This window comes from Schistocerca nitens, chromosome 6 (assembly GCF_023898315.1).
Source record: "Schistocerca nitens isolate TAMUIC-IGC-003100 chromosome 6, iqSchNite1.1, whole genome shotgun sequence".
Lineage (NCBI taxonomy): Eukaryota > Metazoa > Arthropoda > Insecta > Orthoptera > Acrididae > Schistocerca > Schistocerca nitens.
Genome location: NC_064619.1, coordinates 171,470,964 through 171,491,520, shown reverse-complemented (window position 1 = coordinate 171,491,520; position 20,557 = coordinate 171,470,964). Strand labels below are relative to the sequence as shown.

At 40.9% G+C, this 20,557-nt stretch overlaps 1 protein-coding gene across 1 annotated transcript in view; it reads right to left on the bottom strand.

Annotated features, from left to right (window-relative positions):
- Positions 1–20,557, bottom strand: part of LOC126262531 (cartilage oligomeric matrix protein) — a 472,157-nt gene that overhangs the window by 105,333 nt on the left and 346,267 nt on the right. The window contains exon 8 of the mRNA XM_049959203.1: positions 12,386–12,556. Coding sequence (XP_049815160.1) covers positions 12,386–12,556 — 171 coding nt within the window. The remainder of the gene's footprint in view (positions 1–12,385; positions 12,557–20,557) is intronic.

Genomic DNA, 20,557 nt, shown 5'->3' with positions numbered 1-20,557 from the left:
TCAGCCCTATCAGCTTTGCTGAAACTGGTGCATGTTTTATGTGGGTATGATGGCCAACCAGCAGTTGACCTGAATGGAAGGCTACTTCCAAACAGTGGCCAAGAACAGAGCAACCACACAGTGGTGGAACACACTGCTGTGAACATGTTTGATTTCATATGCTGCTATGTATATGGAAGTTGTCTTTGCAAACGATGGTTTGTTTCCATAATCCTCTTGGTAATCTCTGCTAGCTTCCTGCCCCATACACACCACTGCCCTACTCTAAGACCCTAACTTTACTCATCTAACACCCACAGCTTCTTCCATGAAGCCTCCTCTTCCTCCGTTCTGTCATCCTCTCCCAACATGCTCCTCCATGTAATCATCAGGTCTTCATCATTATGAGCTTCTTGAACTCACCAGGGCCAGTATCAATGTGGCATTCATATCCCATGCACTTGCTGCCTCCCTCCCAGGCATCACAGCCGCCAGTCATATTTTCTGAACTTTGCCTCTTGGACGTTACCTCGACAGATTTTCTGCTGTAGCTGATTCTCTCTAACCAGCATTCCATGTTGTTGTTGTGGTCTTCAGTCCTGAGACTGGTTTGATGCAGCTCTCCATGCTACTCTATCCTGTGCAAGTTTCTTCATCTCCCAGTACCTACTGCAACCTACATCCTTCTGAACCTGCTTAGTGTATTCATCTCTTGGTCTCCCCCTACGATTTTTACCCTCCACGCTGCCCTCCAATACTAAATTGGTGATCCCTTGATGCCTCAGAACATGTCCTACCAACCGATCACTTCTTCTGGTCAAGTTGTGCCACAAACTCCTCTTCTCCCCAATCCTATTCAGTACCTCCTCATTAGTTATGTGATCTACCTATCTAATCTTCAGCGTTCTTCTGTAGCACCACATTTCGAAAGCTTCTATTCTCTTCTTGTTCAAACTATTTACCGTCCATGTTTCACTTCCATACATGGCTACACTCCATACAAATACTTTCAGCAATGACTTCCTGACACTTAAATCTATACTCAATGTTAACAAATTTCTCTTCTTCAGAAACGCTTTCCTTGCCATTGCCAGTCTACATTTTATATCCTCTCTACTTCGACCATCATCAGTTATTTTGCTCCCCAAATAGCAAAACTCCTTTACTACTTTAAGTGTCTCATTTCCTAATCTAATTCCCTCAGCATCACCCGACTTAATTCAACTACATTCCATTATCCTCGTTTTGCTTTTGTTGATGTTCATCTTATATCCTCCCTTCAAGACACCATCCATTCCGTTCAACTGCTCTTCCAAGTCCTTTGCTGTCTCTGACAGAATTACAATGTCATCAGCGAACCTCAAAGTTTTTATTTCTTCTCCATGGATTTTAATACCTACTCCGAATTTTTCTTTTGTTTCCTTTACTGCTTGCTCAATATACAGATTGAATAACATCGGGGAGAGGCTACAACCCTGTCTTACTCCCTTCCCAACCACTGCTTCCCTTTCATGTCCCTCGACTCTTATAACTGCCATCTGGTTTCTGTACAAATTGTAAATAGCCTTTCACTCCCTGTATTTTACCCCTACCACCTTTAGAATTTGAAAGAGAGTATTCCAGTCAACACTGTCAAAAGCTTTCTCTAAGTCTACAAATGCTAGAAACGTAGGTTTGCCTTTCCTTAATCTTTCTTCTAAGATAAGTCTTAAGGTCAGTATGGCCTCACGTGTTCCAGTATTTCTACGGAATCCAAACTGATCTTCCCCGAGGTCGGCTTCTACTAGTTTTTCCATTCGTCTGTAAAGAATTCGTGTTAGTATTTTGCAGCTGTGGCTTATTAAACTGATTGTTCGGTAATTCTCACATCTGTCAACACCTGCTTTCTTTGGGATTGGAATTATTATATGCTTCTTGAAGTCTGAGGGTATTTCGCCTGTTTCATACATCTTGCTCACCAGATGGTAGAGTTTTGTCAGGACTGGCTCTCCCAAGGCCGTCAGTAGGTCCAATGGAATGTTGTCTACTCTGTGGGCCTTGTTTCGACTCAGGTCTTTCAGTGCTCTGTCAAACTCTTCACACAGTATCGTATCTCCCATTTCATCTTCACCTACATCCTCTTCCATTTCCATAATATTGTCCTCAAGTACATCGCCCTTGTATAGACCCTCTATATACTCCTTCCACCTTTCTGCTTTCCCTTCTTTGCTTAGAACTGGGTTTCCATCTGAGCTCTTTATGTTCATACAAGTGGTTCTCTTATCTCCAAAGGTCTCTTTAATTTTCCTGTAGGCAGTATCTATCTTACCCCTAGTGAGATAAGCCTCTACATCCTTACATTTGTCCTCTAGCCATCCCTGCTTAGCCATTTTGCACTTCCTGTCGATCTCATTTTTGAGACGTTTGTATTCCTTTTTTCCTGCTTCATTTACTGCATTTTTATATTTTCTCCTTTCATCAATTAAATTCAATATTTCTTCTGTTACCCAAGGATTTCTACTAGCCTTCGTCTTTTTACCTACTTGATCCTCTGCTGCCTTCACTACTTCATCCCTCAAAGCTACCCATTCTTCTTCTACTGTATTTCTTTCCCCCATTCCTGTCAATTGTTCCCTTATGCTCTCCCTGAAACTCTGTACAACCTCTGGTTCTTTCAGTTTATCCAGGTCCCATCTCCTTAAATTCCCACCTTTTAGCAGTTTTTTCAGTTTTAATCTACAGGTCATAACCAATAGATTGTGGTCAGAGTCCACATCTGCCCCTGGAAATGTCCTACAATTTAAAACCTGGTTCCTAAATCTCTGTCTTACCATTATATAATCTATCTGATACCTTTTAGTATCTCCAGGGTTCTTCCATGTATACAGCCTTCTATCATGATTCTTAAACCAAGTGTTAGCTATGATTAAGTTGTGCTCTGTGCAAAATTCTACCAGGCGGCTTCCTCTTTCATTTCTTAGCCCCAATCCATATTCCCCTACTACGTTTCCTTCTCTCCCTTTTCCTACACTCGAATTCCAGTCACCCATGGCTATTAAATTTTCGTCTCCCTTCACTATCTGAATAATTTCTTTTATTTCATCATACATTTCTTCAATTTCTTCGTCATCTGCAGAGCTAGTTGGCATATAAACTTGTACTACTGTAGTAGGTGTGGGCTTCATATCTATCTTGGCCACAATAATGCGTTCACTAAGCTGTTTGTAGTAGCTTACCCGCGTTCCTATTTTCCTATTCATTATAAAACCTACTCCTGCATTACCCCTATTTGATTTTGTATTTATAACCCTGTAGTCACCTGACCAGAAGTCTTGTTCCTCCTGCCACCAAACTTCACTAATTCCCACAATATCTAACTTTAACCTATCCATTTCCCTTTTCAATTTTTCTAACCTACCTGCCCGATTAAGGGACCTGACATTCCACGCTCCGATCCGTAGAACGCCAGTTTTCTTTCTCCTGATAACGACATCCTGCTGAGTAGTCCCCGCCCGGAGATCCAAATGGGGGACTATTTTACCTCCGGAATATTTTACCCAAGAGGACGCCATCATCATTTAATCATACAGTAAAGCTGCATGCCCTCGGGAAAAATTACGGCCGTAGTTTCCCCTTGCCTTCAGCCGTTCGCAGTACCGGCACAGCAAGGCCGTTTTGGTTATTGTTACAAGGCCAGATCATCAATCATCCAGACTGTTGCCCTTGCAACTACTGAAAAGGCTGCTGCCCCTCTTCAGCATTCCATATGAGCAATCTATTTCTGACTTTGCCTGATGTTGCTCGCACCTTAGATAATAGGCCTGTGCATAGCTCAGTTTAAAAGAATAGCTCAATAATTTCATAGAGTTGAGTCACACATTTCTGCTTTCATGCCCATCAGCTAATTCGCTGCAAATAATAACCTAGAGTGTGATCCTGCAGTCAAATAGTCTATTCATTGACTAGAATGGCGAATTAATAAAATAAACAAATATAATTAAACAAAAGGTAAATGAATAATTAATAAAAAGGTTTCTGTTCTAAAATCTGTAAATGATGTAGACAACATCAGAGAACTGTGTTGAATAATGTTTATTCAATAAAGTAAATCTCAAACAAAAAGAAATTGGCCATATGATAACCAGTTGTCATACAGACTGAAAGATAACCTTATAAAATCCAATAAAGCTGCACTGAGAGTATTATGAGAATGGTAGCAGAATCCCCAAGCCAAATAGTCATCCAAAATGAGCGAAAATTTAAGTTCCATTCCATGAGAGCACTACAAGAAATATTCACCAGTTCAAAATAATTTGGAGTTCAGCATGACATTTTATACTGACCACTTGAGAAATAATGAGTAGGAACTTATACCCAGTCTATTCTAAATTCCTTAATGTGAGTGGAAATGTTAAAGTTCTGCATTGGAGCACATTCAGGCCTTGCGAAAGTTAGAGTCCCTTCAAAAGCCGATACATTTCAGAGGCCATTCACCACCCAGAATCAATCACCTACATGATAAAATAACCCATGTTACCACAGACAGGTCTGCCTTTCTCCAGATCTCAACGTAAAGTGTCAAGAATTGTTACCTTGGCTCACCCCCCCCCCCCCCCCCCCCCCCTGCTAAAATGCATCTGCCGCTGCTTGATTCCAGTAGTGTTCCATCACTCCCTGCTTTCCCCACAGGCTGATGGCTGTCCCCGTCATAATAAATCATTCTTGTGTTGTACAGACATGCATTTGACTCAGCTTGACCACTTTCTGTACTAAAATAATGTATTGTAGTGATATTTAAATAAAGAAAAATTACAACTATTCTGTCACACCAGACTATTTAAAATATGCATAAATAAAGGTTTCTTTGTAAATGAAGAAACCAGAATTCTTGCACAAGTGTGCTCACAGTAAATGACTACAAACTGTTGTTAAAAATAATTATTTATATCTGCTTCATAGAAGTGTATAGTGAATATTTGTGTCAGGGAACATAAGTGGCTGACCACTTCTAAATTACACTGCTTTTTCATATTGACTGTAATTACTTTTACTGGAGTTATTGGCAATAATAATAACATATTCCTTAAAAAAACTACACAAGAACAAGATATAGGTATTCATCCTGTTTGCAGTTTCTGTGTTAATATGGAGGACAGGATGATCTCACAAACATTTACATAATGAAAAGATATAAAATGTGCAATAAATCAATAAAAATAGTTACAGACACATAACTTTCATGGTAATAGCTACAGTGCACTGCTATCATCATAAAGATGATACATTGAGTTATAGACAGGCACAATGAAAAGACTGTGACACATTTTGCTTTTGACCAGAGCCTTCTTCAGAAAGGAAAACACATTTACACAAGCAAGCACACCTCATACACCCATGACTGCTATCTCTGGCCATTCTGGTCAGAATGCAACGTTTGTGTGTAAGACACAAGCAGAAATCTGATGTGGGGCAGGGAAGGGGGAGGGATAAGATGATACAGGAGGTAGGAGAGGAGACAGAGCTGCCTGTAAGAGTATGCAAGGGCTAGATTGCAGCAGGACAAGGCTGCTAGGAGCAGTGTTGGGAGGCTGTGGGGGAGGGTTAACAAAAAGAGGGGAAACAGACAGCAGAAACGAGAGGGGCAGAGAACTGGGGAGGGGGGGGGGGTGCATTAGCAGACAGTGGTGCACAATGAGGGTGAGGAGGTGTGAACTGAAATGAGGTGTAGGGCAGAAGTGATGGAAACTGTTGTGTGGAGGGTGTGGGAATTGTAGGTTACTGTAGCGTGAGGCCAAGATAATTTCAGGAGGAGAGAATGTGTTGTAAGGGAAACTCCCATCTGCGCAGTTCAGAAAATTTGGTGGTGTAGGGAAGGATCCAGGTGGCCAGGGATTGGGGTTGGTGATATGTCACAGGAAATCTGTTTGCAAACTAGATCTGTGGGATAGTATCTCTCCGTGAAGGCTTTTGTGAGACCTTCACTGTACTGAGCAAGGGAGTTCTTGTCACTGTAAATACACCGTCCCCCGGTGGCCCGGCTACACAGAGAACCTTTTGGCATGGAAACTGTTGAAATGCGGGTACAGTTGGTGGCTTGGAGATTTCTGTTACCCACCCAAACCTCCACAACATCCTAGACCATCACTATGTCACTCCCAATCCCAGCCCCTTGCCGAAAGGATCATATCCCTGTGGAAGACCCAGGTGCAAGAATTTCCCAATCCACCCACCCAGTAATTGCTATTGCAGTCCTGTCGCAGGCTTATCCTATTGCATTAGAGACCAGGCTACCTGTGAAGGTAGACACATCATATGCCAGCGCTGTTGCAATCACTGCACAGCTTTTTTACTGGTATGAGTACCAGCCATCTGTCTGCCAGGGTGAATGGCCACTTCCAAACTGTGACCAAGAGCAAAGTGGACCACCCTGAGGCACAACAGGCACAACATGCAGTTGAACATAACATGTTTGATTTCAATGGCTGCTTCACATCCAGGGCCATCTGGATCCTCCCCTCCACTCCCAGATTATTGGAACTGTGCAGATGGGGGTTATCATTAAAGCACATTCTCAGCTCCCAAAATCTACCTGGTCTCAAGCTACAATAACCTACTGTCCCAACACCTTCCACCGAACAGTTTCCACCCCCCTCTGTCCTACCACCTCCACCCATTTCACAGCACCTCACCAACACTGTGTGCTGCTCTCTGCCATGGACTCACCAGTCTTTTCTCCTTCTCTGCTCCTCACCTTTTCCACTCCTCATTTCCTGCCCCCCATCCCTCCCCCACAGCTTCCAAATGCTGTGCCTGGCAGCCTTGTCCTGCCAGTTTCTAGTCCTTGCACGTTCCCCAGACAGCACTGACTTGTCTTTCCCCACCTGTACCCTGCTATCCCTCCCTCTTCTCTGCTCCACTGTGGATTGCTGCCTCCATTCAGTCAAACACTCTTGTGTTATGGCTGGAGTGGTTGGAGACAGCAAAGCTGTATGTGTGATGTGTGCTAGCTTGTGTAAATATGTGTGTGTGTTTTCCTTTCCAAAGGAGTTGGATCAAAGCTCGACATGTAACAGTGTTTCTGTTGTGTCTGTCTGAAACTCAACATTTTCAAAACTGGTCTTATATAGGATGAAATCTGTCACAAAGAAATAACAGGTAAATAAAAATGAAATCTGTCACAAAGAAATAACAGGTAAATAAAAGTTCATTTCGAGGAAGAAAATCTCCCATGCAAGTCAAACAGAAACTAAAATGCATATAATTCTCAATACCAAAACAGAATGAACTGAATAAAACAGTTAGTAGATGTTGGCAAGCATATTGTCAATGAACAGCTCTTCTGTCTTGAAAATGCATGGCCTGACAACTGCTGAGAATTTTCATTTCTTGAGCCCCGTACACTTAGCTAAGCAAAGTTGCACCAGTGGTAAGGTGTTGAACTTGCATTCAGAAATAGTGAGGCCCACATCCTGCTTAGCAATGTTTACCGTAAACTGATTAAGGTGAATGAGAGGATGAGTCCTTTGGAAAGGACATGATCATTCTCCTTCCTCATTCTGGTTATATCTAACTTTTTACTTGATTTCTAAGGAACTTGTCACTGACAGGACAGTAAATCAAAATCATCTTTTCTTCCATTTTCCTTCAGTATTACACTGAAGTATCAGTCCTTAGTGCTCTGATTTTCTTCCTGTTAGCTAATGATTACTGCACTTTTGACAGCTGTATATAAAAATTATGTAAAAATAGATTATTCACATATCTTCCTGTTAGCTAATGATTACTGCACTTTTGACACCTGTATGTAAAAATTATGTAAAAATAGATTATTCACATAGTTATCAAAACCTGAACGGCTTCCTTTCTTTCTTTATGGGTAGTTTAGAATTGTCATTTTTATTTAATTGTAGGACTGACAGCCTTTGATTTTTGTAATTCATAAATCACATATGAGCTCACAGTAGACCTAAAATTTTCTACTTTTTGTAACAGTTTACATCAGACTGAGCTGTAAAATTCACATGCCCACTCCATTAATCCCTTTACATTTTTCTGGCATTAACATTTGTGGATCTGATGGTTACATCGCTATTTCTCTTTCCATCAAGGCTATTACTAAAAGCAACATATGCACTTCTACATTACATTATTAATTCTTTCACTTCCAGCTTTGAATCACATAAGAACAGCACAATATTTATAGCTCCTGTAAATCAACCCTAGTAGGACAACATCCTGCACCCCCCCTCCACTCCCTCAAAAAACCCTCCACTATCACCCATTGGCAAACAGGTCAAGAATCTCTCTATTCTCTTATGAAGTTCGTCACCAACAACTGCCTACAATTCCCGAAAAACAGTAGACATCATAAAAATCATAAAAATGATGTAGCCTTGTTTTGGCACATAAAGAAATGAACTGTGCAGTTATAAAACTATTCTACTTTCTTCCCAGGGAATTAAAATTACTGGTAGACAATAGAAATGATTACAGAAATAAACTGAAATCAATTTTGCTCAGCTTCTCTTTCTACTCATCAGATAAGTTTTATTTTATCTTTTCTCCACTGATCAAAATTTTTAATTTCTTTGTACTTTACATGAAAAATAACTGCTAGAGCATATCAAATCTACAGTTAACGTTTTAGTTAAAATAGCTATTTGTTTTCTAACAAAGCTCCAAAGATGATATAGGAAAGTGCGATATAGGTAAGTGCATGAAAGTTTTTTTACACTTTTTGTAAGCTGCAAATTAATGGGAAGCTAATTTCACCAAAGAGTATTGTGATACAGAGAAGCATACCATCAAAACATGTAGTTGAAGGATACTGGTAATCCTGTGAAATTCTTGATGCCAAGTATAACATGTGGCATTTAAATGCTTAGTTTAGATTTAAATATAAGATATTATCATTTTTGTGGTCTACAATCTGAAGACTGGTTTGATACAGGTCTCAACACTAGTCAGACATGTACAAGTTTCTTCATCTTTGCATAATTATGGCAACCTACATCTATTTTAAGCATCTCATCGCATCCAAGTCTTGATCTGTCTTGATCCCTCTCCCCCAAATATTCCTCCAAGCTTTTTTTTCCTAAATTTGATTCAATTTATCTTCATAGGTATTCATTCTAACTTTCTAATTTTCAGCATTTTTCTGTATCATTACATCTGAAAAGTTTCTGTTCTCTTACTGCCTGTCACGTTCACAGTCCACATTTCACTTCCACATAAGGCTACATTCCAGACAGACATTTCCAGAAAATACTTGCTAATACTTAGTTATATTAGATATTAATATATTTCTTTTTTTATTGGAAAAGTTTTTCTTCCTATTGATAGCATAAATTTGATGTCCACTTTACTTCTGTCATTGCCAGTTATTTTTCTGGCCATTTAACAAAATTGATCTACTGTTTTTAGTGTTTTGTTTCCTAATCTACTTTCCTCAGCATTGTCTGGCTAATCTGACTATATCACGATGCCCTTGTTTTACTATTATTTGTGTTCATCTTGTAACCTCTCTCCGAGACTGTTCATTCTGTTCAACTGATATTCCAGGTCACTTGCCATCATTACCAGAATTACAATATAATTGGCAGTCCTAATAGTTTTTATTTCTTTTCCCTGAACTCTTACTTCCTTTCTCAGATCTCTCCTTTGTTCCTTTTACTGCTTCTTAGGCACAGATTTAATAACATGGGGAACAGGCTACATCTCTGTTTCACTCCAGTTTCAAATATTAAAAAACTGTATTGTATCTGCTTTCAGTGTTTTATATTTGTCATTACTACAGGTCTAAAAGAAATCACTACAAAGGTGACATTACAGATATCATTACCAGTAGTGTTGAAAAATATCACTCCAGCTATCAGAAATACAGAAACAGAACATCATTAGAATTCATAGTGTTGTCCCATTTTTGCTGCATATGTATCCTGGTAAGTTGTGCAGAGCTATACTCAAGAGCTAAAATGTAAGATTATTTCTGCCTTCCCCTACCCCCAAATACATTTTTGTGTCACTGCAACTTTTAATGAGCCATAGACACTTATGTTTTTAATAATAAAATAGCTTCTCTAATAGTGCGCCCTTCAGACTAACTGAGACTTCTCCATTGAATCATTCTGGTGGAAAATATATGTATGATGCTGCATCACACCTACACTAATGTGCCTTCAAATGCATATCCCAATATGCCACAGAGCTCATTCAGTTAGGTGTCTGGAGATTTTTGGCCACACAATGTAAATTACCAGTTTATCAAATTACATCTTCTTTGGAAGTAGAAAAAATAACTCTTTCATATGATCAGCCTGTGAATAGGTGTCCTTTTCTGGCTGGAATGTTATGTGCTGCTTTTCTGATCATAGTCCCATTCACATGGGCAAGCAACTGAAATCCCTTGTAAACACAGACTGTAGTTTTCTAAAACCTTCACCTTAAAGAGACACCAGTTGTTTCTCCTTTTAATATTTGGCACTGGAATAAGATTCAGGGAAAAGGGGATGGGTTTGAGGAGGGGAGCAGCATCAAAGGATATGTTATGTTTGTGGGAGAATGATCACCAGCTGCAGTGGGTGTGAGGGTATGTTGACAAACCAATTTTAAATTACCTTCTGTTAGCAATGCAATGCAAATAATTTCTGTCAACAATGTTATGGCACAGGTGTGTAACACTTAAAGAAAACTAATGTGTCAGTTGGAGATATGTAATATATGGTTTGATACTGCAGAATTACAATAAATTTAGTCTACAAATGTTAGAAAATATGTGCAATTTTATTCTAGTGACCTACACTGCTCGACGACTTGTAAGGAACAGAGATATTGTTGGGCAGAAATAATCACAAGCAATGATGGATGAAATGAAACAGCACATACATAATAGAGATGGAGTGATATATTTATAATGAAATATGGTGTGGTAAAGATTTCACCATATGAGAATGCAGGGCAATAGACATAAATAACATTCATGTTTGACACAGGTCAGATTCCTGACATAAAGTTTGGTATCACCTCTCAGTAAGGAATACAATCTCTACCTGTTATTCATGCTAGTTATGAAACAGTTGAGGTCTCCTTGGGAGATGTTGTCCCATTCCTCTCTCGAGGCGGTTTTTAGTTCTTGCATGGTTCAGGCTGGGGTGTGTGATGAGAAACACATCTGCCAAGAGCATCCCATGCATGCTCTACAGGTTTAGGTCCAGAAAGTAAGCAGGCCATTCCATGTGTTCAAATCTTCACTTTCCATGGTGTCAAACACTTCCATCATTCCCATGTGGTTGGGCACTGTCATCTGCAGTCAGAAAATTGGGACCTGTCGCACCCCTAAATAGATGGACGTGTTCAAGAATACTGTCCCTGTAGTGCTGCTGTCCTTTAATTGTACCTCGCCCAAATATATGCAACGGTTATTGGCCATTGTGCATAATGCCTGCCCACACCATGATGCCTAGGCCAAACTGGTGATGTTCATGAACATTCTGTGATGTGTAATGTGTTCCATTCTTTCTCCACACTAAGTGGGTGAAGTGAGATTTGTCAGAGAACATCGCTCTGCACCACTGCTGTTGACCTCGGCCAATATGCTCCCTAAAAATAAAACCAATAAACTCTTTCATGACAAAAGTGTGGCCGAAGTGGGATGCATTTAACAAGCTTGTGAGCAAACAAACAAGCCTGATTTAATTGCCACTAAATGGTAATGGTAGAGACACGTGTACCAATAATGGTTGCAAGGTCTGCAGTGATCTGACTAGGAGTGAGATGTCTGTTACTTTGCTCATCCATGATCATAAGCACTCAAATGACATCTTGCAGAAATGTTGCCATACCACACAGAATTTTGCACTGAGCAGTTCCACAACAACCTTTGTCAAACTCTATACAGGATGAACTGTCAAATGCAAATGGAGTGTTCGTGCACATGCTTCACTGCAGTTAACATGTCCTGCCCTCTACATTTGCTTTTACTACCATTGGTCAGGTGTTCTATAGCAATTGTTGGTTGTTCTGTAGCAACCGGTAGTTGTTCCTTAGCAAAGGTCAGTTATTCTATAGCAATTGTCAAGCAGTACATTATTTCCAGTGCTGCACAGTCACACGCACACAATTATAAACAGTATTATTACCTTCAATTCAAAACTGCTAACGGTTAACTTTCTTCCAGAGAATCATGCTGTGTGGCTGCAGGGCTCGTAATATGTGCTACGTGGATAAACCAGCAATGGAAAATACAGACCAATAGGATGAAGGAGAATAAGGAGGCCCAAACCAAAGGGAATGACTTAGACTGATCTCTACAGGTAGGCATAGCAGGCAAAGCCTAAAACATGAAGAAAATTAAAGAAAAGGAAGATGGTGATGATGATGATGATGATGATTATCATCATCATCATCATCATCATCATGAGTGCTGTACCTGGGTAGCAGGGGTTCTGGTCGCAGGTGACGCCAGGCTTGCAGGAGCGTCCATCACCGACGTAGCCAGAGGGGCAGCGACCGCAGCGCACGCCCTCCTCCGTGTCATAGCACTGCACGCCCGGAAAGCATGCCTGTGGGTTGCTCGCGCACGTCTCCCGCAGCTTGGCCGCTGTCAGCAGTACACAACACACTGTCTGTCAGCCTTCAGTACTTCTAACACTCTACTAAAGTTACAAACTCTCTCAGAACATTACTGTGTACTTAATAGTAATTTTACAAAACTTGTATTTCCACTGCCTTGTAATCTGTATATATGATGAAATACAGTGTAGATTATCACTGGCCTTAAATACACCAGAATATCACCATCTTGTGGAGATAAGTTGGAAATTTGAAGTTTTGCAAGCAACCTCAATTTGAATAAAATTCTTGACATTTTGACATGTATATCAACATCATCATCTGCATACATTAAACTAAATCTATATCTGCATTGCAATAAATAGTGCCAGTGTGTAACTGTTATAACGAGTGAAAATATGTGTTCTATCGTGGTCTTCAGACGGACATGATTACGAGTGTTAATTAGGAGATTGACTCATTCCACATCTATACTCTGCAAGCCATCTTGTGGTACAAGAAGGAAGGTACATTGTCTAGCCACTGTCTCTTCTCCCCTTTCTTGATCCAGTCCTGATTGGTGTCCTGGAAGCAAGATTGTTGGTAAACCTGCGTGTGAACTCAAATCTCTCTCATTTTACCACCATGGTATTTTTGTGAGTTGTACATAGAAAGAATAAACTGACTTTTCTAGGATGGTATGTTGTCAGAATTTAAACAGCAAACAACATGGTGGATCAAAACTACTCTCTTGCAGTACGTGCCACTGGAGCTGAATAAGCATTTCCGTGACACTTTCGCTCCTGCTAGACAAACCTGTGATGAAACATGCTGGTCTTCTTTGGATCCTCTCTATTTTCTCTATCAATACAGTCTGCCAAGGATTGCAGAATGACAAGCAATCCTCAAATAATGGTCGAACGAATGTTTTGTAAGGTACCTCCTTCGTTAGTGGGTTACAGTTCCTCATGATTCTTCCAGTGAAGCTCAGTCTCGCATCTGCCAATCCTACAATTAGTTTTTATGGTCGTTTTACTTTAAATCGATCTGTATGCATATTCATAGATATTTAGTGAATGAGACTACTGGCTATGATTATTTGGAAGCTATGTACTTGCACAAAAATTGGTCTTTCCACCTGTTTACGTGCACATTACGTTTGTGTATTTTGAGAGTCAACAGGCAATCCCTGCACAAAGCATCCATCCTTTGCTGGTCTTCCTGCATTTCACTACAATCTTTTAGCATTAAAACTTCTCTATATGTAACAGTTTCATCTGCGGACACTCTCATGGCGCTTCTGACATTTTCTGATGGTGATTTATGTGTGAACAATAATCGTTGTACAACACTCCCTTGGGTACGACTGAAGTTACTACTATTACATATGATGACATATCTCTGTTAACAATGATACCTTTGCCCTGTTAGCTACCACCACCAATACTGAAATTGCAGGTTCTCTTTATATATACGATACGAAGCAGCACAGTCCACAGGTTTTTGAATGTACAGGAAAGGCTGACCAATCCATGAGCTTCCCAAATTTAAACAACAGCTCAAACAGTATTTATTAGATAATTCCTTCTATTCGGTAGAAGAATATTTCAGTAGAGTTAACTGTAATTGATTTTTTCATTTACTAATTTGATGTGCTATTGTGCATTATGATACTCACAATCACTGTTAACATTACTTTGTCTTTCATTTAGCTATTAAGATATACCATATTTTTTAATGTAATTTTTTCTATACCTATTAATGTGTATGTTGTCTTATACCAAATATCCTCTTGCAAGAGGTACTTTTATGTATTCCTTTTGTATTATTTGTAATAATTCTGACACATCCTACATCCATGTGAATGCCTCGCAGTATTGGATTTTTGGGATATAAATAAGTAAATAAATAAATAAATAAGTAGTGTGTGCCTGGCAGTTGTGACCCGCTCCAAGACTACAATGGCGCCACAGAGCATGAGAGGCCAGCATTGTTCCAAAAACTGTCATGTCCTCCTCTTTATAACCATCGAACACCGTTTATCTTATTTGCTCGGAGTAAAATCCCCACTAAGTGTACCTCTGATTTCTATTTTGTGCAGTTATTCAAAACCACCTTTCACTTCCAAATATCAGTAACTTATCATGTGGACCAATGTATATGATTCTTCGAATTATGTTTTGTACCTTTTTTCTACTCAGTGTTGCTCCACAGGCGATTTGTCTACCTACATTTGTTTTATGCGGCGGACAACAACAGTACGATTGTTTTGTCCTCCACAAATACTGCCACATTGGTAGTCTAAGACTTACGAGCTCTTGAACAGTATGTAATACACGATAAGACAAAAATAAGGTCTCACCACAAAGAATTATCTGGTCGGAAATGGATAGATGTCACATACATGTACAGACAAACGAACGATTACAATTCAAGAAAAATTGGATGATTTATTCAAGAGAAAGAGCTTCACAAAGAAGCCAGTGAATAATGCGTTGGTCCACCTCTGGCCCTTATGCAAGCAGTTATTCGGCTTGGCATTGATTAGTAGAGTTGTCCTTCTGAGAGATGTCGTGCTAAATCCTGTCCAATTGGCGTGTTGGACTGTCAAGATCACAAGATGGTTGAAGGGCTCTCCCCATAATACTCCAAATGTTCTCATTTGGGGAGAGATCCGGTGACCTTGCTGGCCAAGGTAGGGTTTGGCAAGCACAAACCCAAGCAGTAGAAACTCTCGTCATGTGCGGCGGGCATTATCTTGCTGGAAATTAACCCTGGATGGCTTGCCACGAAGGGAAACAAAACAGGATGTAGAAAATTGTTAACGTACAACTGTCCTGTAAGGTTGTCGCAAATGACAACCATATGCTATGAAGTGAAATGGAACCCCAGACCGTCACTCCTGGTTGTTGGACCATATCTCGGGCGACAGTCAGGCTGGTGATGCAATGCTGTCTGGAGCCTCTCCAGTCTTGTCTTCATTGGTCATCGGAGCTCAGTTCGAAGCAGGACTCATCACTGAAGACAATTTTACTCTGGTCAATGAGATTCTAGGCCGAAGACGTGTCTGTTGATGCCCCACACAGCGATGGGATACCAACTTAACCGTTGCCCGCCATAAGGCCCGACAGGCATGAGTGATGGTCTGGTGCCATTTCTTTTCGTAGCAGGACTCCTTTGGTGGTTGACGATATTCTATACCCTGTTTTGTTGTCATTCACATAAAGCCATCCTGGGCTTACATTTCAGCAAAACTAACACTCGTCCGCACACATCAAGAGTTTCTGCTACTTGTCTTCATGATAGTCAAACCCTACCTTGGCCAACAATGTCCCTGGATCTGTGCCTAAATGGGAACGTTTGGAACATTATGAGCAAGACCCTCCAACCATCTGGGGATTTTACAATCTAACGTGCTAATTGGACAGAATTTGGCACAGTTTCCATCAGGAGGACATCCAACAACTCTATCAATCGATGGCAAGTCGAATAACTGCTTGCATAATAACCAGAGTTGGACAAACGTGTTATTTACTTGCACAATTTGTGAAGCTCTTTCTTTTGAATTAATCATCGCATTTTTCTTGAATTGTAATCATTTTTCCACGCGGAGTGGCCCCGCAGTTAGATGTGCCATGTCACAGATTGCACAGCCCCTCCCGCCAGAGGTTCGAGTCCTCCCTCGGGCATGGGTGTGTGTGTTGTTCTTGGCATAAGTTAGTTTAAATATTATAAGACTAGGGACCCTTCGAGATTCACACACATTTGAACATTTTTGAAAATTTGTAATCATTTGTTTGTTTGTATATGTACATCACATCTACCTATTTCCGTGGCATTTGGATAATTCCATCATGGTGCCTTGTCTTTTTTACCTTAAGAATGTATTTTCCTAATCTTTAGATAGGTACTGAACTTTGGTTTCACTGCACACCTGTAGAGAACATGCCTAGTACACTATTCATCGGCATGTGTTTTCCACGGAGCCAAGAAGTGCCCTTCGATGATTGTATGTGAAAGTGTCCGAGATTGTTTCTACTTGTAACGGCTTTTATTGTACATGAGTCTTTAAAATGTCCAAATTGGTGATGATCATAGTTGAAAATGGTCATGTATGAGGACGTGTTCAAGACACATTTACTTTGAATAGGACGACCAAAATTTTGCATATAGGCGTATATGGCATAACCATGTAAGCGAGAGAAAGTTAACAAATGTTTGAAATTATCTGCAAAATTGAAGTGCTCTCATTATGAAACACCGGATGAATATAGTCTAGGTAATTTGCTATCTGTTTTAACCAGAAGCTAGTTTTACACGCATCTCAGCGTTTATGATGCCATATCTCCTAACTATGTGTAATACAGTTATGTAGTTTTGCAGGTACATTCAGTGGTACAGGTGGATAGTGTCTGTAAAATTTGTTATGGATACAGGTAGTAGTGAAACTTCATGCCTGATGCTGCTATTTTACTGCATGAACAGCCGAAAATACAGTAAAAGTTTTTCCTTTCATCACTTAGCAGTGGGTGGCAGCAGGAAGAGGTTTTGTGAAGATTTGCACTTGTGAATAAAGCTTCTTGTAAGTCACTAAATGCTCTCGTTCTCATATACTGGTGGTGGGGTTTCGGGTTCCGCTGGATAGGTCAGGAGTCCACTACACGCAGCAAGCGGCTACACGGGTAGCAGGGGTTGTGTGGCGTGGACTGGGCGGCTTTTTAGGTTAGATGGCCTCGGGCAAGTACAGAAAGGGCAGCAGCCTCAAAGGGTTCGGGGCAAAGTCAGGACATGCGGGGGCCAAGCAGCAGTCGATATTGCATCGGTAAAGTACCGGAACTTCAAGCGCTGATAGAAAGCACTGAAGCTGAAATCGTTATCGGTACAGAAGCTGACTGAAACCAGAGATAAATTCTGCCGAAATTTTTACAAAGGCACAAACGGTGTTAGAAAGGATAGATTGCATGCAACCGGTGGTGGCGTGTTTGTCGCTGTTAGTAGTAGTTTATCCTGTAGTGAAGTAGAAGTGGATAGTACCTGTGAAATATTATGGGTGGAGGTTACACTCAACAACCGAGCTGGCTCCTTTTACGGACCTCCCGACTCAGCAGCATTAGTGGAAGAACAACTGAGAGAAAATTTGGAATACATTTCACATAAATTTTCTCAGCATGTTATAGTCTTAGGTGGAGATTTCAATTTACCAGATATAGACTGGGACACTAAGATGTTTAGGATGGGTGGTAGGGACAGAGCATCGAGTGACATTATACTGAGTGCACTATCCGAAAATTACCTCAAGCAATTAAACAGAGAACCGACTCGTGGAGATAACATCTTGGACCTACTGATAACAAACAGACCCGAACTTTTCGACTCTGTAAGTACAGAACAGGGAATCAGTGATCACAAGGCCGTTGCAGCATCCCTGAATATGGAAGTTAATAGGAATATAAAAAAAGGGAGGAAGGTTTATCTGTTTAGCAAGAGTAATAGAAGGCAGATTTCAGACTACCTAACAGATCAAAACGAAAATTTCTGTTCCGACACTGACAATGTTGAGTGTTTATGGAAAAAGTTCAAGGCAATTGTAAAATGCGTTTTAGACAGGTACGTGCCGAGTAAAACTGTGAGGGATGGGAAAACCCACCGTGGTTCAACAACAAAGTTAGGAAACTACTGCGAAAGCAAAGAGAGCTTCACTCCAAGTGTAAACGCAGCCAAAACCTCTCAGACAAACAGAAGGCAAACGATGTCAAAGTTAGCGTAAGGAGGGCTATGCGTGAAGCGTTCAGTGAATTCGAAAGTAAAATTCTATGTACCGACTTGACAGAAAATCCTAGGAAGTTCTGGTCTTACGTTAAATCAGTAAGTGGCTCGAAACAGCATATCCAGACACTCCGGGATGATAATGGTATTGAAACAGAGGAAGACACGTGTAAAGCTGAAATACTAAACACCTTTTTCTAAAGCTGTTTCACAGAGGAAGACCACACTGCAGTTCCTTCTCTAAATCTTCGCACAAACGAAAATATGGCTGACATCGAAATAAGTGTCCAAGGAATAGAAAAGTAACTGGAATCACTCAACAGAGGAAAGTCCACTGGACCTGACGGGATACCAATTCGATTCTACACAGAGTACGCGAAAGAACTTGCCCCCCTTCTAACAGCCGTGTACCGCAAGTCTCTAGAGGAACGGAAGGTTCCAAATGATCGGAAAAGAGCACAGGTAGTCCCAGTCTTCAAGAAGGGTCGTCGAGCAGATGCGCAAATCTATAGACTAATATCTCTGACGTCGATCTGTTGTAGAATTTTAGAACATGTTTTTTGCTCGCGTATCATGCCGTTTTTGGAAACCCAGAATCTACTCTGTAGGAATCAACATGGATTCCGGAAACAGCGATCGTGTGAGACCCAACTCGCTTTATTTGTTCATGCGACCCAGAAAATATTAGATACAGGCTCTCAGGTAGATGCTATTTTCCTTGACTTCCGGAAGGCGTTCGATACAGTTCCGCACTGTCGCCTGATAAACAAAGTAAGAGCCTACGGAATATCAGACCAGCTGTGTGGCTGGATTGAAGAGTTTTTAGCAAATAGAACACAGCATGTTGTTATCAATGGAGAGACGTCTACAGACGTTAAAGTAACCTCTGGCGTGCCACAGGGGAGTGTTATGGGACCATTACTTTTCACAATATATATAAATGACCTAGTAGATAGTGTCGGAAGTTCCATATCGGCTTTTCGCGGAAGATGCTGTAGTATACAGAGAAGTTGCAGCATTAGAAAATTGCAGCGAAATGCAGGAAGATCTGCAGCGGATAGGCACTTGGTGCAGGGAGTGGCAACTGACCCTTAAAATAAACAATTGCGAGTACATAGGAAGAAGGATCTTTTATTGTATGATTATATGATAGCGGAACAAACACTGGTAGCAGTTATTTCTGTAAAATATCTGGGAGTATGCGTACGGAACGATTTGAAGTGGAATGATCATATAAAACTAATTGTTGGTAAGGCGGGTACCAGGTTGAGATTCATTGGGAGAGTCCTTAGAAATTGTAGTCCATCAACAAAGGAGGTGGCTTACAAAACACTCGTTCGACCTATACTTGAGTATTGCTCATCAGTGTGAGATCCGTACCAGGTCAGGTTGACAGAGGAGATAGAGAAGATCAAAAGAAGAGTGGTTCGTTTCATCACAGGGTCATTTGGTAAGCATGATAGCGTTACGGAGATGTTTAGCAAACTCAAGTGGCAGACTCTGCAAGAGAGGCGCTCTGCATCGCGGTGTAGCTTGCTCGCCAGGTTTCGAGAGGGTGCGTTTCTGGATGAGGTATCGAATATATTGCTTCCCCCTACTTATACCTCCCGAGGAGATCACGAATGTAAAATTAGAGAGATTCGAGCGCGCACGGAGGCTTTCAGACAGTCGTTCTTCCTGCGAGCCATACGCGACTGGAACAGAAAAGGGAGGTAATGACAGTGGCACGTAAAGTGCCCTCCGCCACACACCGTTGAGTAGCTTGCGGAGTATAAATGTAGATGTAGATGTAGATGATTACATTGCGCAACACAATCAAAGGGTCACTCTTTTGAAACCACGTAATTGACCCCCGTTGCAACGTAACGTGGAAGTTTGAAATTTAGCTCAATGGTACCTACAAACTTCCTCAGTAACGGTGGAAAAGCATGATGCTCTGCGATGTCACCCTCAGGCTCCGCGGCGCTTGAAAAGTAAGGTGTCGACACACCTGAAAAAACGGCCAGAGCTGAGAAGCTTATGCGAGGTGTAAAGTGGGTTAATGATATCACAATGGCTCCAAATTTCACCACAATTCTGCCCAACGCCACCGTGGACGTGTCAAATGGCGAGAAAGTCATCACACAGCGTCTCACCCACATTTGACGCCTCTTCGATGGATGTCAGAACCGTGATGATGCCCAACGGTGGAATCACGCTGTTTCGTTATGGGTGGCCGAGGAAAACATTTCAGATACACTGCCGCTCAGAATCAGTCACTTTGATTAATGCACTTGGTGTTTCC